The sequence below is a fragment of the Macrobrachium nipponense genome, chromosome 3 (genome assembly GCF_015104395.2).
Source record: "Macrobrachium nipponense isolate FS-2020 chromosome 3, ASM1510439v2, whole genome shotgun sequence".
NCBI classification, from domain to species: Eukaryota; Metazoa; Arthropoda; class Malacostraca; order Decapoda; family Palaemonidae; genus Macrobrachium; species Macrobrachium nipponense.
Window position 1 is genome coordinate 124,981,096 of NC_087202.1, and position 17,318 is coordinate 124,998,413.

At 42.6% G+C, this 17,318-nt stretch overlaps 1 protein-coding gene across 1 annotated transcript in view; it reads left to right on the forward strand.

Moving 5' to 3' along the window:
• The window catches only part of LOC135222494 (intraflagellar transport protein 172 homolog), a 369,686-nt gene that overhangs the window by 249,939 nt on the left and 102,429 nt on the right, over positions 1-17,318 (forward strand). Inside the window, 2 exon segments of the mRNA XM_064260577.1 lie at positions 3,784-3,930; positions 11,526-11,636. Coding sequence (XP_064116647.1) covers positions 3,784-3,930; positions 11,526-11,636 — 258 coding nt within the window.

The window sequence follows — 17,318 nt, forward strand, 5'->3', positions numbered from 1 at the left end:
TCGAACCTAGAAAAGGGATTTTGACGAAGGAAAAATCTATTTCTGGGGGAAGACCTGTGTCGCCCGGTGAACCCATCCCCCTCTTCTCCTGATCCCCCACCCTTTAGCTGGCCCAAGCTTGGGTGCGTAATTCAGGAATGAAGCCTTCGGGCAGGAGTTGCAGTAGTAGCGAGTGGAAGGTAGACGTAAAGTAGATGTTGTAACGGCACCTATCTAGAGAGGGGTTTTGAGAGGAGTCTTCTAATTGGCAGAATATCTGTGGTAGTAGCTTCCACTTGCCCTTGTGTTTATACTGACACCCTATGGGGTGTGCAAGCTGAAGGTAGTAACTTCAGCATTCCATTTAGCTTTTTCTCTATTATATTTAGCATCTATTTATACCTAGAAATGTGTGCTACAGGGACATTTCACCGGGCGACACAGGTCTTCCCCCAGAAATAGATTTTTCCTTTGTCAAAATCCCTTTTTTACACAACAGAAAACAGATAATTATTACAAACGATGAGAAATCGGATGAAGCTAAGATAATATCTGGTGTGCCACTAGGTACGGTGCTAGCTGCATTGCTGTTTGTTATTATGATTGCAGACATAGACAGTAATGTTAAGGACTCGATAGTGAGTAGTTTCGCCGATGACACAAGAATAAGTAGAGAAATTACTGGTGATGAAGATAGAAACTCGCTACAAAGAGACCTTAACAAAGTATATGAATGGGCAAAGGTAAATAGGATGGTATATAATTGATAAATTTGAATCAATGAATTATGGAGATAGAGAAGGAAAGCCATATGGATATTTGGGACCTAATAACGAGACAATCACTAATAAGGAAACAGTTAAAGATTTTGGTGTGATGTTGAATAAGAACATGTTATGCAATGATCAAATAGCAATTCTATAGGCAAAATGCAAAGCAAATATAGGAATGTTGTTACGGCACTTCAAAACAAGAAAAGCTGAACACATTATTATGCTTTATAAAATGTATGTACGTAGTCCACTTGAATATTGCAATAGGATATGGTACCAACACTACCAAAAGGATATTGCACAAATAGAGAGTGTACAAAGGTCCTTTACATCTAGAAATTAAGGATCTTGACTACTGGGAAAGACTACAATCTTTAAAATTATATACGTAGTCTAGAAAAGAGAAGAGAACGCTACATGATAATTGAGGCATGGAAACAGATAGAAGGAATTGCCAAAAACATCATGGAGCTAAAAATATCAGAAAGAGCAAGCAGAGGTAGATTAATAGTGCCCAAAACTATACCAGGAAAACTAAGGAAAGCACAGGACATTAATCCACTACGCACCAGCATCGACAATGCAGCATCTATTCAATGCATTGCCAGCTCATCTGAGGAATATTATCGGGAGTGAGCGTAGATGTGTTTAAGAATAAGCTTGACAAATGTCTAAGCTGCATCCCAGACCATCCAAGATTGGAAGATGCAAAATATACCGGAAGATGCATCAGCAATTCTCTGGTAGACATTAGAGGTGCCTCACACTGAGGGACCTGGTACAACCCGAACAAGATGTAAGGTCTGTAAGGTAAGTTCTCTCTCTCTCTCTCTCTCTCTCTCTCTCTCTCTCTCTCTCTCTCTCTCTCTCTCTCTCTCTCTCTCTCTCTCTCTCTCACTGAAGTGAAAGAAATGAGAGAATTTTTATGGTACATGTATGTATGTTTATTAATATTTTCAATATTAATAAGATTAAATAATAATAATATAACTGTAAATATAAAATTCATATGTGATGATATTTTAAAGAAATAGTATACAGGCAGTCCCTGGGTTACAACGGGGGTTCCGTTCTTGAGACGCGTTGTAAACCGAAAACCGCTGTAAGCTGGAACATCTTCAAAAATCCTAAGAAAACCTTACTTTTAATGCTTTGGGTGCATTAAAAACTATGTAAACTACATTTTTATTGCATTTTTCATCAAAAAACCTTCAAATATTGATTATTTTGCATTTTTGGAGTCATATTTCTTCTGCCAGATCAGCGTCGTAAGCAAAGTAACCCTGGAACATGCGTCGTAAACCTGGAAATCATTTCTGATAAATATGATTGAAAAGCGTTGTAACCTCGGAACGTTGTAAGCCGAACCATTGTAAGCCAGGGACTGCCTGTAACCTCTCCATTTCACTCTTTTAAGTAAGGACAATCTCTCTCTCTCTCTCTCTCTCTCTCTCTCTCTCTCTCTCTCTCTCTCTCTCTCTCTCTCTCTCTCTCTCTCTTGCTTACTGAGATGATAGAAGTTTTATGGTACCAGCACTGTATGTTTTTTAACTGATAAGTATCAAGACCTGAAAATAGAAATAAGATGGAAATGGGATATACACCAGTGGAAATTGTGCTCATAATCATAAGGACACTAGCCATGATCCTGAGATCCCTGCAAAGGAACCTGGAAAAACTAGATGCCGAAGTAGCTCCAGGACTCATGCAGAAGTGTGTGCTCCTAGAAACAGTGCACATAGTGAGAAAAGTTATGGACTGTGATAGACCCCCAATGAAAGTAAATGAATAATGATATACTAACTGTAATTACAAAATGTGTATGAAAATATCTTTCCTTCATCTTTAAAGAGAAGCTCAAATCCAGAGCTGTCAAATATGTATGTCAATTTAATGTAACAGGTGTGTTTGAGAAGACTTCTAAAAATAGATTGGTTGGAAGGGGGAAGGAAGAGAGATATAGTACATACATGTAATCTTCACACACTCCTATATTTTCACCAACTATTTCTTATTTTAATGGTAATGTATTATAGTAGCTTGTAAATAAAATTACAGTGACTTTAATTTCATTCAAAAAGGAGGTTAATACTTGGGGAGCATGATTATTGTCATATTTAGTGTTCTAATTCTAGAAATAAGCATTTATTAGCATTTCTAGAGACCGTGCCAAATTTATAAGAAAATTTGGCTTGCACGAGGGGTCTGGAACCAAAACTCGCTTCAGATTGGGGTATTACTGTACCAGCATTTTTCAACCTTTGCAGAATCCTGACTGTAAAAAGATTATGTATCGTTAGTAATTTCTTTGTTTCTCCTTCTTTAGTTTTAGTCATAGTGCAAAGTAATATATATTTCTAACTGGTTAAAACAATAAATAACTTAGATTTCATTCACTCCAAAATTCAACTGCATCTGTAAACATGAAAAATAAACACATAACCAGCAAATTCATGAAATACATAAAAAGAAACAGAACAGATGATATTTACTACTGTAACCTATTTTTTCATCGACAATGTTGAGGAGGCAAACCAAGGCCCTATGTCATGTGCATTAGTTTGTGAGTCAGTTTAAATAAGAAATTTGGTTCTGTAATGAGAAACCTCTGCTTTTTCTTTTGGTACAAGAATTTTTAATTTGGTGAGAGTTAAGAGAAAACCATTTGTTTTGTCACAGAACCCCTAGCAACCTCTAAATACATCTAGAGTACTGGGGGTGTACTGAGGGATTCTGGTTGAGAAGTGCTAATATAAACAATTGTTTATGTCTTTGGCGGTCCAGGAAATATTTGCAGTATCCAATTTGTCCCCAGGAAATATTTGCAGTATCCAATTTGTCCCCAGGAAATATTTGCAGTATCCAATTTGTCCCCAGGAAATATTTGCAGTATCCAATTTGTCCCCAGGAAATATTTGCAGTATCCAATTAATCCCAAGAATTGTGAAATCTATTGTTAGGATGATTTAGGTACCAGAACAAGATTTTACACAGAATTGAGTAATCTTTGATTATATCCTGCTCATTTCAGGTGAGGATGGTATTGAAAATTACGAAGTTCATGCTCGCTTGTCTATACTAGACAAACAGTTTAAGAGAGCCGAAGGAATATACTTGGATTATAATAACCTGGAGGCAGCAATGGAGATGTATCAATTATTGCATAAGTGGGATGAAGGTAAGCAAATTTTTATATGTAATACTATTAAGGTTGTTTAAGATTTTTTCTTATTAATAGTCAGTATATTAAAGTTTCAGTATTAATTAAAGTACATGATACTGCTGCTTGTGTTTGATCCTGTGGTAGGGGTGTGAGAGTACAACCACCGTAGGGCCTGCAAGTCGTAAAAGGCGACTAAAAGGACAGCTGCTGCCTTGCAGTCTTACTTTTCAGTAAAAGACTAGGCCCACCGCCAATAATTACTGGGGAAACTGCTGCCATGCAGTAGTACTTTTAGTAAAAGGCTATGCCCACTGCCAATAACTGTGGTTGATGACAGCAATTGCATGCGGTCGTAAAAACCCTTTTAGCAAACAATAACCCATGCCTGATGATGCCTTTGATAGAAGGGAGTGAAGAAGGAACATCAGATAACCGACCCCTTAGTATAGGGATAATGGTGGGAAAGAAGATACTGCTGCTTGTGTTAATTACTCATCCCTTCAATCATTTACAGTGGTCTCTCTGTATTCATGGGGGATGCGTACCAGACCACCCCCCCTTCCCCCCCCCCCGCGCATGTTTAAAATCTGCGAATAGTTGGAACCCCTTTAAAAACGCTGAAAACTGCCTATTTTGGTAGGTAAAACTCAAGAAAAACCCACTAAAAACTATTATACCTGGTCTTTTTGATAATCTTATCACAAAAAAAACCCAGGAATTTCTGGATATTTCTCATAGAAAAATACCGCAAATAGGAGAATTTCCCACGAATAATGGGTAGATATGGTCCAGAGAGAAATCCGCGAATCCGTGAGTCCACGAATCTAGAGAACAAGAATACGGGGGACCCGATGTAGATATAATTTTTTCTTTTAGTAGCTCAATAATATTTGTTCTGACAGTATGATTTTCGTATAGAATTCTCTTTTTGATAAAAAATCAGCCAGAAGCCTTTTTTGTGAAAAGCTGTTTTTCACTTATATAACTTACCCGGTGGTTACATCTAGCTATCGTCTCCTGACGTCACGGCAGAATTTGAAATTCGCGGTAGCGCTAATGGTTTGACAGGTGATCCCTCTACTCCCGCCCTCTACCGGGTACCAGGAACCATTCCAACAATAAATCAGAAGTTTCCTGCCGTCGGAACCGATAACACGGTTCCTCTGCTGGTTGGAATTTGGATTTGATCATCTTGGTTTTCTCCTTTTGGTGACGTACCTTGAGTTTACTGATCTTTTTGCTAGCGCTATAGTTATTTTGGTTTTGATATTGTTGTCCTTTTTTAGGAATTAATTGGATTTTTTCACGATGTCTGACACCGGCTCTATTCAGTATAGGGTGTGTAGTAGTGGGTGTAAGACTAGACTTCTTAAAGCTTCACTTGATCCTCATTCTACTTGTGTTAGCTGTAGGAGACGTGAATGTTCTTTTGAGAATACGTGTGAAGAATGTAAGTCTCTAACATCTCAGGAGTGGAAGGCACTGGAAAAGTATATGAGAAAGTTAGAAAAGATAGAATCAGAAAGGCTTCACAGAGATCTTCTAAGTCAGTGAGTAGCCAGGATATTACTCTGAATTCTGTTAATCCTGTTCCTATTAACCCCGTAGTGGTTTCTCTTGCCCTCGACTCTGTATCTCCCGATCCCAATCCCGTGTCAGTATTACGAGCCGATATGGACTCGAAATTTGACTCTTTCCTCACCACTATGCAGAAAATGGGTGAGACAGTGCAAGAAGTGGTACTTAAGTGTGATAAGTTACTTAGTGCAAGTGTAGTGGAGGAGGTGGCTGTTCGGCCCGTTCGTTCTCCTAGGTCTAGGCCCCTGTCAAACTCCCCAGATCCTGGGAGGCAGGGCATGCCGAAAACCGAAGGGAGGCGAGCGGGATCTGCTCCCGAGCAGCCGCCCCCTCAAGCAATCCTGTGCCGTATCCCAGGATGCTGTCGCTTACCATTGGAAAGGTGTTGCGAGGATGTTTTTCGTCAAGCGACTCAAGCTCAGATGTTTCCTCTTATAGAGGTTGGCGTCATAAAGGCATTGCTAAAGGCCGCTGAAAAAAGGTCTCGCGATGTTTCGCCTGCTGCGGTTCCCAAGAAGGTGGCGGCTGCCGAACCTTCTTGTAGTTTTTGGGAGGAGCCTGAAGCCTTTTCTCGGCGGTTTTGTTTTATACGCCCTTCTCTCATAGAAGTGGAGAAGCCGAACACGCACACTTCCTTCAGAGCCTACCCCAGAGCCTCCTCAAGCGATAACTCCTGCGGCTCCAGACGTGTTTGTGGCTCATCCTTCTACTCCTCCCGCGCCTTCTACGTCGGTGGATCCTCAACCTTCGGTGTTTGAACAGATGAATGCCAAGTTAGGCAATATTTTGGAGCTTTTTGGCAAGTCTCTTTCGTCCCCGAATGCGCTCCCGACCGCCTTACGTCTTTCGCAGACTACTGTGCAGTCCTCTTCGCAGGCTCCTTTTCAGTCACCTCTTCAGGCTCAGACTCTCCATGTGACTCCTCTTCAGACGCCGCTTCAGGCGCCTGGTCAGACTCCTTTCCTGACTCCGTCTATGGCGCCACGTCAGGCTCTCGCTCGAGCACCACCTCAGCCGCCAGCTCAGCCGCCAGCTCAGCCGCCAACGCAGCCGCCAGCTCAGCCGCTCGGATTCGTCTCAGTACAGGCTCAGACGTCTCTTGTCTGCTTCTCGCAGCCTGCCTTGGCTTCTATTATGGTGTGACTTCGCCGAACAGGATTCCTCTTCAGATGGAATGTTCTCCAGTTTCGTCGAAGGAAGCTTCGGATCTGGAAGAAGAAGAAGAAGTACTTACAGAAAAAGACAAGTATTTGTCGGGGCATAAGCTTCTTTTACGATTCTTCGTTGACAACTTTGGAGATTCTTTTGTGCCTTCCGTTCCAGTTTCTCCTAGTTCGCAGTGGAAAAAGGACAGTAAGCCTGACACCTCGTCCTCGTTCACGCGTCTCGTCCTCTCGATTTCGGCTAAGAAGGCTATCAAGAAAGTTAACGCTTGGCTTTTGGAGAAGAGGGAACAGGGGAAAAATGTTTTCTGTCTTCCCCCTTTGAGACTTTCGTCAAGGAGCCATGTCTGGTATGACACCGGAGAAGTTTTTTCCCTGGGTGTGACTGCCTCCGCTCAGGGAGACTTTTCTAGTCTCGTGGACTCTTCTCGTAGATCAGCCCTTAATACTGCTAAGATTTTCTTTTCGGCAAATGAGCTGGATCATCTTTGCAAGAGTGTTTTCCGTGTTTTTGAAGTTGTTAGCTTCCTGGATTGGGCCATTGCTTCGCTGGCCAGGAAAGTCAAGTCATTTGGACTTTCGGAGGAGCAGTTGAAGGATTTTGCCTCTGTACTGGATTGTATCGATAAAGGCATCTGTGATGGAGCTTCGGAGCTCGCTGCCATTTTTGCCTCTGGAGTGTTGAAGAAGAGACAGATTTGGTGCTCCTTCTTGACGAAAGGGGTCTCATCGAACCAGAAGTCTGCCTTGCTCTTCTCTCCTTTGGACAAGAAGCACCTTTTTCCGCAAGAGATTGTGAGTGAGATCGCTCCATCTTTAACACAGAAAGCGACCCAGGATCTTTTATCACAGTCAGTGAAGAAGCCCAGGAAGATAGCTCCGGTTCTCTCTGCTTCTCGGAGTGCTCCCTCCACGGAAGCTCCTAAACCATTTCGAGGGAGAGCTCCCATTCGATCTTTCTCTAGGTTTCGTGGGAGAGGTAGAGCCTCGTCTAAAACCACTCCCTCTTCCATCAAAAAGTAGGCCCGTAGTCCTCCACACAGCAGTAGGAGCCAGATTACACCTTTTCTGGCAGACCTGGTTTCATCTCGGAGCGGATCCTTGGACGGTCCAGGTCCTGAAGGAAGGATACACCATTCCATTCATCAAGCACCCCCCTCTCACAGAATTTCCTGTGAATTTATCAGCTTACTCGGAGAACTCCGAAAAATTTGCCGCCCTCCATCAAGAAGTTCTCGCCTTACTGGCAAAGAGGGCCATAGAGTTAGTGGACTCTCCTCAGGAATCAGGATTTTACAATCGCCTTTTCCTGGTAAAGAAGGCCACGGGGGGTTGGAGACCAATGTTGGATGTCAGTGCCCTGAACGTCTTTGTCCTGAAGACAAAGTTTTCTATGGAAACGACCCAGTCGGTATTAGCAGCGCTTCATCCAGGAGATTGGATGGTTTCCATAGACCTTCAGGACGCCTATTTTCATATTCCGATTCATTCGGAATCGAGAAGATTCCTGAGATTCGTGTTCCAGGGTGGCCGCAATTTGTATCAGTTCAGGGCCTGCCCTCTGTTTCCGGACTTCTTGTCGACAGCTCCACAAGTGTTCACCAGAGTTCTGTCGTCAGTAGCAAAGTGGCTTCATCTGGACGGGATACGAATCTCCATGTATCTGGACGATTGGCTTCTCAGGGCAAGTTCCAGACAGAGGTGTGTGGAGGACTTACAAAAGACTTTAAGGCTGACGGACAGCCTAGGTTTGTTAGTCAACAAGGACAAGTCGTGTCTCACTCCTTCTCAGGAGATAGTTTATTTAGGAGTGATACTGATTCAGTTTCTTTTTCAGGCTTTTCCGTCTCCGTCAAAGGATCGACTCTTGCCTGAACAAGATAGACGAATTTCTCATCAGACAAACTTGCTCGGCGAATCAGTGGATGAGCCTTTTAGGAACCTTGGCCTCGATAGAACAATTTGTAAGTCTGGGCAGGCTCAACATGAGACCACTTCAATTTTACTTGAAACAGAAGTGGCAAAGGAAGAAGTTCCCAGACTCCTTCGTGTTCCCCATCTCGGAAGTGATCAAGCAGGACCTCCTTTGGTGGAAATCAGAAGGAAGGCTAGTGGAAGGCTTGTCTCTAAGCCAGTTGAGCCCCAACCTTACGCTCTTGTCAGACGCATCGGACAAAGGGTGGGGAGGAGCTACTCTGGGGAGAAGGAAGTGTCGGGACTTTTGGCAGATTCATCAGAGAAGCTGGCACATAAATCTGAAAGAGTTGAAGGCGATTCATTTGGCTCTAATGCACTTCCAGACAGAGGTAGGAGGGAAAGTAGTGCTGGTTCAAGCAGACAACACCATGGCTCTCTCTTACATAAAAAAACAGGGGGGGACACACTCGTTCTCTCTGTGCGAGGCAGCGAGAGACCTACTCATTTGGGCGAAAGAGAACAAGGTTGTCTTGAGCACAAGATTTATTCAAGGCTCAAAGAATGTAAAGGTGGACATTCTCAGCAGGAGAGGACAAGTCCTTTCCACAGAGTGGAATCTACATCCTCAAATATGCAAGAAGCTTTGGGGGATTTGGGGATGTCCTCAGTTGGATCTCTTCGCCACGAACAAGACAGCTCGTCTACCACTGTATTGCTCCCCAGTTCCAGACGAGGAGGCGTTAACAGTGGATGCCATGCTTCTAGACTGGTCAAATCTGGATTTCTATGCCTTTCCGCCCTTCAAAATGCTAAGACTAGTTCTGACAAAGTTCAGAGGTCATCAGAACGTCAGGATGACTCTGATAGCCCCCTTTTGGCCGGCCAGGGAATGGTTTCCGGACCTACTACAGCTGTTGACGGACTTTCCGAGAGAGTTAACTTTAAGGAAGGATCTACTCAGACAGCCCCACTTTCTGAGGTTCCATCACAACTTGTCCGCTCTTCGACTAGTCGCCTTCAGACTGTCGAACATCTCCTCAGAAAGAGAGGATTTTCAAGAGAGCTTCAAGGGCTATTGCTAGACCCAGAAGAAAATCCTCTAATCGAGTGTACCAAGCTAAGTGGGTCCAATTCAGAGCTTGGTGCAAAGAAGAAGGAATTTCGTCTTCTAAGACCTCTATAGCTCAGTTAGCTAACTTCCTTCTTTTTCTTCGTGAGAATAAGAAGCTTTCTACCCAGACGATTGGGGGTTATAGAGCTATGTTGTCTTCTGTGTTCAGACATCGAGGATTAGACATTTCTAATAATCAAGACCTCTCAGACCTGATTCGTTCCTTTGATACGACCAAGACAAAGGAGTCAAGAACAGTAGCTTGGAACCTGGATGTAGTTCTTAAATGGCTGATGTCCGATAGATTCGAACCGATCTCCTCTAGTTCTTCTAGAGATCTGACTAGAAAGACACTTTTTCTTTGTGCTTTAGCATCAGCTAGAAGAATCAGTGAACTGCATGCTATTGATAAGAGAGTTGGATTTGCTAAGGGCAATGCCATTTGCTCATCAATGCTGGGTTTTTTGGCTAAGAATGAAAATCCCTCACGTCCTTGGCCTCGTTCTTTCTCTATAAAGAACATTGTGGAGCTAGTGGGGCCTAATGTGCCTGAATGTCTTCTCTGTCCAGTGAGAGCACTTAGACATTATGTGCAAAGGACCGGAGGTTCAGAGTAAGAGTGATAACCTGTGGTGTTCAGTGAAAGATCCTTCTCATCCTCTTTCTAAAAATGCGCGCTCCTTCTTTTTAAGGAATTTGATTTCTGAGGCACACGGACAATGTCAGGACTCAGATATCAAAGTGTTTAGAGTCAAAGCTCATGAAATTAGAGCAGTGTCTGCGTCTATGGCCTTTAGTCGTAATCTGTCTTTGAAAGACATTATTAAATCTACATATTGGAGAAGCAATTCTGTCTTCGCATCTCATTATCTGACAGATTTGCAAACCACATATGAAAATTGCAGTACATTGGGGCCATTCATTGTGACTGACACGGTATTGGGTAAGGGAGAGAAGGATGTATCCCATCCTCACTAACTTTTCTCCTTGATTATGGTTTTGTATTTTTAAGGTTGTCTGAAGATACAGGGAGTTTTTTTGAGTATCTTTCAGTCTTTTAATGTCTTGGTGTATTTCTTAACCGGTTTTGGTGATCCCTCGTTTTTTATTGTGTTTTGTGGTGATTTGTACTGCACCCTGAGCAGGGGCATTATAGTCTTGTCCGTTATGGTCACGTCCTCAACGGCAAGTACTTATTATTGTGTCCGGCACACGGATCCATATATCCTGTCGGTACAATAAAGGCCAGCAGACTACAGAGGCAGTAACCACTGAGTCAGCGGTCTTTAAAGGTAAGGAACCTATATCTTTGGATAATTCCAACAGTTGTTATTTTAGCTGCCATTGTCCCACCACCTAAATGTGTCAATCAGCTAGATGTAACCACCAGGTAAGTTATATAAGTGAAAATGACATTTTTATAATAATATAAAGTTTCATTTATACTTACCCGGTGGTTACATAACGAAGCCCGCCCTCCTCCCCTCATATGGACAGGTAGGCATGAAACTTCTGATTTATTGTTGGAATGGTTCCTGGTACCCGGTAGAGGGCGGGAGTAGAGGGATCACCTGTCAACCATTAGTGCTACCGCGAATTTCAAATTCTGCGTGACGTCAGGAGACGACAGCTAGATGTAACCACCGGGTAAGTATAAGTGAAACTTTATATTATTATAAAAATGTCATATTTTAAACTTCTGTCGTGAACAGAATTCCATTGTGGCACAACAAATTTGTTTTGAATGGTCTTTCTAGAGATACAACAAAGAGTTGATGATTCATTACAAGATTGTTTTTGTACCTTCAATTATTTCTAAAGTGTGCTTTCAATATTCACAGCTGTGCAGCTTGCTGAAATCAAGGGACACCCAGAGGTGGAGCAGTTACGAAGAGGTTACACACAGTGGTTGTTGGATACTCACCAAGAGGAAAGGCTGGTCAACTTAAGGAGTAGAAGGGGATTACTTATCTGCAATAAATATGTATCTTAAAGCTGGAATGCCTGCTAAAGCATCAAGGTTGGTAAATCTAATATTTGTTCCTACACGATATACAAACCCTCGGTCCTTTACATAAGGAATTACTTTCGGGGTAGCTGGAATTACCCCTGTTAAATTCTTGAACAAGGTGGTTAGGCAGTAACTACCGTGTGGCATGCGGGTAGGCCAGCCTGCCCGGATGTAAACACTCCACTTTGCCTTCGGCCGTCTTCCATTGAAGACGTGTGTTTGTCAGCTCTTGCTGACTGGCCATTGATAATTTTCCCGATGGGGTCTTTCTTTTTATTTTTTAAATAAATATGTATATACAGTGTTTGATATTAATGTCAATTCAATTAATATGCAAACCCACTTTTAGTGATAGCCTTTATAGCCGCCTTTCTACTTTGTGTTAAGAGTCGGCGGCAGAGGTATGCCAACATCTTTGTTATTTACATACTTTCGCCCTTTAACGTGAGTACGAGATATGTATTTAACGTGAGGATGAGACATGTATTACGTGAGTGATATTGATCCTCGAGTATGTGTAACGAGACATGTAGTCATCTGAAATTTACACTTACACTTGGGAATTACTGAGGGGAACTTCAGAGGTTTGTCCTTTGTTTTGTTTTTTCTGGTAATCTCTCTTCTCCTTCATCATTTCACTTACTATCGGATGAAGGTAGAAGAGGGGGTTTGTGGTGTTGGTGTTTGGGAGATCTCCTCTCACTTTGGAGGGCGGTGCCCTTGGATGCAAGAGCCCCCTGATCCCAACTCCTTGACGAGGTGGGTGCTTAGGGATCCACTGCAGAGAGAGTATGCCCCTTTATGCCTACGCTCTCTGCTGTGGATCCAACTGACATTGGGACCTTTAATTCCTTTACTCAATCCTCTTATTTTTCCCCTTTTTCCCTTCTTCTTCTTTCGTTGACGACCTTGGCATGACTTTGGACTATGAATTGACTGCTCTTTTAACTTGGAGGGTGGAGTTGGACGGCATGGCCACTTCCCCGCCCATAAAACTAAAGTAACCTGACGTGGTTGAGCGAGGTTAAATTTTTATGTGAAGCCATGCCCGCAGTGCTGGGTCCGATCTCATGGGACTGACGACCCTTAAGGCATTGTGGGTATGGCGTATATCCAGGTGAGTGTCCCAGGGCAGTTACCACTGTGTAACAGTATTGCTCCTCCCCCAGTTGGGCCTCCCTGGTGAGTGGGACCTCATCCTGGACAAAATTTAAATCTTAATTATATGGAAAATTTAACAAACATCCTCACGACTTCTGAAACGGATTTGGACCACTCTAAAGAAAGCTCAAGTCACAAAGACCAGGTTAGTATTAAAACTAATACCATATGGTGTTCCACAGGGAAGTGTCCTTAGTGGCACACTGTTTACCCTAGCAATTAATGATATTGATAAAAATCTACCTACTGGAATTAAAAGCAACCTATACATGGATGATTTTGCCATATATTATTCAGCCTCTCGTATTAAACATGCAGAACACATCATTAATAAAAGTATATTAAAAATGAATGAATGGACCTCATCTGTAGTATTTAAATTATCCATAAATAAGACTCAAGCAGTAGTGTTTTATAAATATAAAAGGTGGATGAATGGTGAAGTAATAGATTTAAAAATCAGACATCATAGTATACCAATTAGACAAACTGCAAAATTTTTGGGTTTAGTGTTTGATACTCACTTAAACTGGAAACCCCACATAACATACTTGAAATCAAAATGTAAAAAAGCATTCAATCTAATTAGAAAATTATCAAACACTACTTGGGGAGCCGGTAGACAAACCCTTACATTACTGTATAAACCAACAGTTCTGTCTATCATTGATTATGGTAGCAAAATATATGGCTCGGCGTCAGATGCAGCACTGAAAATGTTGGACCCAGTTCATAATGAGGGCCTTAGAATATGTTCATGAGCCTTTAAATCATCACCGACCTCTTCTCTACAGGTTGAATGTGGTGAACTACCTCTCTCTCTCTCCATAGAGAGCTTGTAACAATGAAGAATGCTATGAGAATTAGGACAAGCGGTTCTCCAACAAAAGAATTATTTGAACTCAAGATATATTTATAAACAATCATCCACCCCCTTTTCCAATTAGAGCTAGAAGATTGTTTGAGTCACTAAATATGAATATACAAATTCCTCCAGTAGTAAAATTACCTCCGCCTTGGACAATGAATAAAATGAAAACTTGCACACAATTAAAATATTTATCAAAAAAATACTTATACATATATGCCATCACACCATAGACAACTTACAATGGAGCATATAAACCGAAAAGGTCCACATTATGCAATATACACAGATGGATCTAAATCGGAATGTGGAGTGGGATATGCTGCAGTGTCCCAGGACAAATCATATCAATTCTCTCTACCCAATATAGCTTCAATATTCACAGCGGAGGAGTTTTGCGCAATTGCCTCGGCCGTAAAAATAATTAAAGGAACATCACTAAATAATTTTGTGATTTTTAGTGACTCAAGAAGTGCCATAGAAGCCATCCAGAGTTATAAACCAAAAAATAATATTGTACAACAAATTAAATTATCACTTCATAAATTAAATATTCTTGGGAAAAATGTAGAAATATGTTGGATCCCTGCCCATGTAGGGATCAAGGGAAATGAAGAAGCTAACAAAGCAGCCAAAGAAGCAAATCAAATGACAAGATCAAGTGTGAATCTCCCTATGAGTGATTATGTAACATACATAAAGATGGGTATTATAAGGAAATGGCAACATATTTGGAATGAAGAGTCAGAAAATAATAAATTAAAGCAAATAAAACCTGAAGTTGGAAAGTGGAGTTCATCATATCAGAGAGAGAGACATGAACAAGTAATTCTGAAACATCTCCGTATAGGCCATACCCGTCTGACACATGGACACTTAATGAACAGCCCATGTAGCTCAGCTCCTGAGTGCACAGAGTGCAGGGAAGTTATAACTGTCAAACATGTGTTATGCGAATGCCCAAAGTACAACCAGCAACGACTGTCAACACTTGGAAACAGATCTATGAAAGAAATCATGTCAGAATCCTCTGCATTTTCAGTCATGCCTATTTTTGTTCTTAAAGAAGTGTAATTTAGTTGAAATATAAACCTAAGTAAAATTTTAAAATACCAAAATTTTTAGACTAATGAATTTTAAAAACAAAACTTTTAAATGTTACTTAACTTATTCTGATTTTATTTTTTATGAAAGTATGGATACATGAGTAAAGGAGGAAGAGTGGAGCCATCGGGCATAACCTGACCTGGGGCTAACTGGCTGGGATGCAACATTTCGGAGACACCCTGCTGAAGTCCAGCAACTATGGACTCCTGGGTACCTAACCTTTTTAGGATCTCTTCAAACCTGGTGTTAACCAGGTTGCCTAAATTGCCGACCTGTTGCATTATATTCGTGGTGAACAAATCTGGGTCAAAGGAGGAGGTACTTATGAGGTATCTGACCCTTAGAGGTTGATGGTACGGGGTCTGAAGAGGAAGGGTAAGACTTCCCCTTTTGAGACTTTGACTTTAAAGACTTTATTAGGGGATTTTGTCTGGGTTTTTCTGCTCCGGGTTGGTGAGCCGGAGTTTTGTAAGGTTGGCTATCATATGATTTTCTGGGAATGGATTTAGCCTTTGGCAGTAGTTTAGAGTGAAGCTTGCCTTTCCCTTTAGGAATCGCCGAGAGGGATTTTGATCTAGAAGGAAGTAATCCCCTGGTTAACCCTTGGAAGGAAGTAGAAGAAGAAGGAGAAGTAGTTCCAGACGCGCTCAAGGAAAGACCTGGAGCCGTTACAAGACTTGCCTCATTAACACCCTTACCATAGCCCATGGCGTCAACTGTCCAATGGGTCTCCCTCCATATCCGGAGGGCATTGGCACTTCCTCTGGCACTTCCTGCGGTGAAGCCTCCTCAGACTGCTGAGCCACTGCTTCTTGAATAGAGGCTATGATAGGGGCTGCAACCTTGGGGTCCACGTATCCAGTACTCTTCCTGGCGGGAAAGAGTAAGATAGTCATTTCTTGTGAAAGGATGTATGGCTTGGCTTTCCCCACGTTGCGCCCGAAGCCACCCACCCATATCTTAAGGGTGGAGAGAGCAGCATCCCGAACAGACTGCAAGGCCTGAAAGAGAAGGATAGAGTTAACCTTGAACTTATCTTAACATTTTATAATTAACTCTAACCAGTATCTCCAAAGTTATATTACTTTAATTATCAATGACCACCCCGTACGCAGATGTAAACCCCATAAGGAAACTTACATCAGAGGTAACACGTTCGACGAGGTCGTAGCAGGAGAAACAGTTCTCATGATGCCAGACTGTCGAACCTTCCAGTTGTACCGCGCAGGTGGCGTGGCTCCGGCAAACGTCGTGCCCACAGTGGTCTTGAAGGACGGCGTTACAGCCGGCAACCAAACACTGGGTGGCCTATAATAGTAATGATACATGAGTACCATTGGTAATCAGGTATAAAAAGTTCATGGTAAATATTAAATAATGCCGGAGTATTCCGGATTTGTAAGATATGTCCGACTCTGCCAGTCTTGCCATGTACTATACTGAGCATTCAGGAACCGTAGTAGCAGGTAGTTAGATGTATTCCGGTGATACCGGAGCACAGACCACTACCTAAACGGGGTAGCTACTCGATATATACCGGAGAGGAGGAGTACCAGTAGGCACCGGGCGAGATGGCGGGTCCGGATGGGTAGAACCCGAAGGTTCCGTAAAATTAAACTAACGAGAGTAGTAGCTCACTTGGGAGCGTATGCTCAGCACAGTAATACTAGGATATAAAAACATAATCATCTTATAATACAATGAAATAATGTAACCCCAACGGAGGCCGAAGCCACCGTAAAGACATTACCCCAAAGCCCCCGGCACTGCCGGAAGCCTATCCCGCCATTAGGCAGGGAAGGTATGTCTGAGGGCAAGAAAGACGTAACGATCCCATAGAGCCGAGGAGGGCCGAGCTTGCCCAAGCCAGGTCCCAACCGAGGCTGGGTAAAGCGAAGCTCCTCCCCAACGCTGGGACAAGGTCGGCTGAGAAGCGTCACCCGCACACCGAGGCCCCCCTTCACCCCCCAAGAGAAACTCGGGTTGGTCGTCAGGGACAATGTGAGTGAGATAACAACCCACCTTGGAAGGAGTTCTGGGGGGGGGGGGGGGGGGGAGGGGGGGGGGGCCAGGACGGGGTTGAGGGGTGACGATCACGTGTTCGCCTGGATCCCTCCTGGTTGAGTGGACCCACGAGGTTGGGGGCGACAGGAATGCCTAAGGACCAACCTAGCTGACGCATATAAACAACACGTAATAATATACAAGAATGAAAATATGTACTAAACACGGGGGGGAAAAAAGAAAATAAAGGAAAAGAAACAGTGATGTCCTAGGAGGACCGAGCATGACCACCCGATAAGGATGGTCAATACTAGGAAACTCCGAGCAACTGGCCTAGTGCCGAAACGAAGAATTGTAGGACAGGCGGCCAGGGTAGGCTAGGACCAAAGGCTAGATACTAATATATTAAACTGGAAACCCAACCAAATATAAAAGCATGCATGAAATGTAATGGTAGGTCCAGTAAACGGAAGACAATAAACA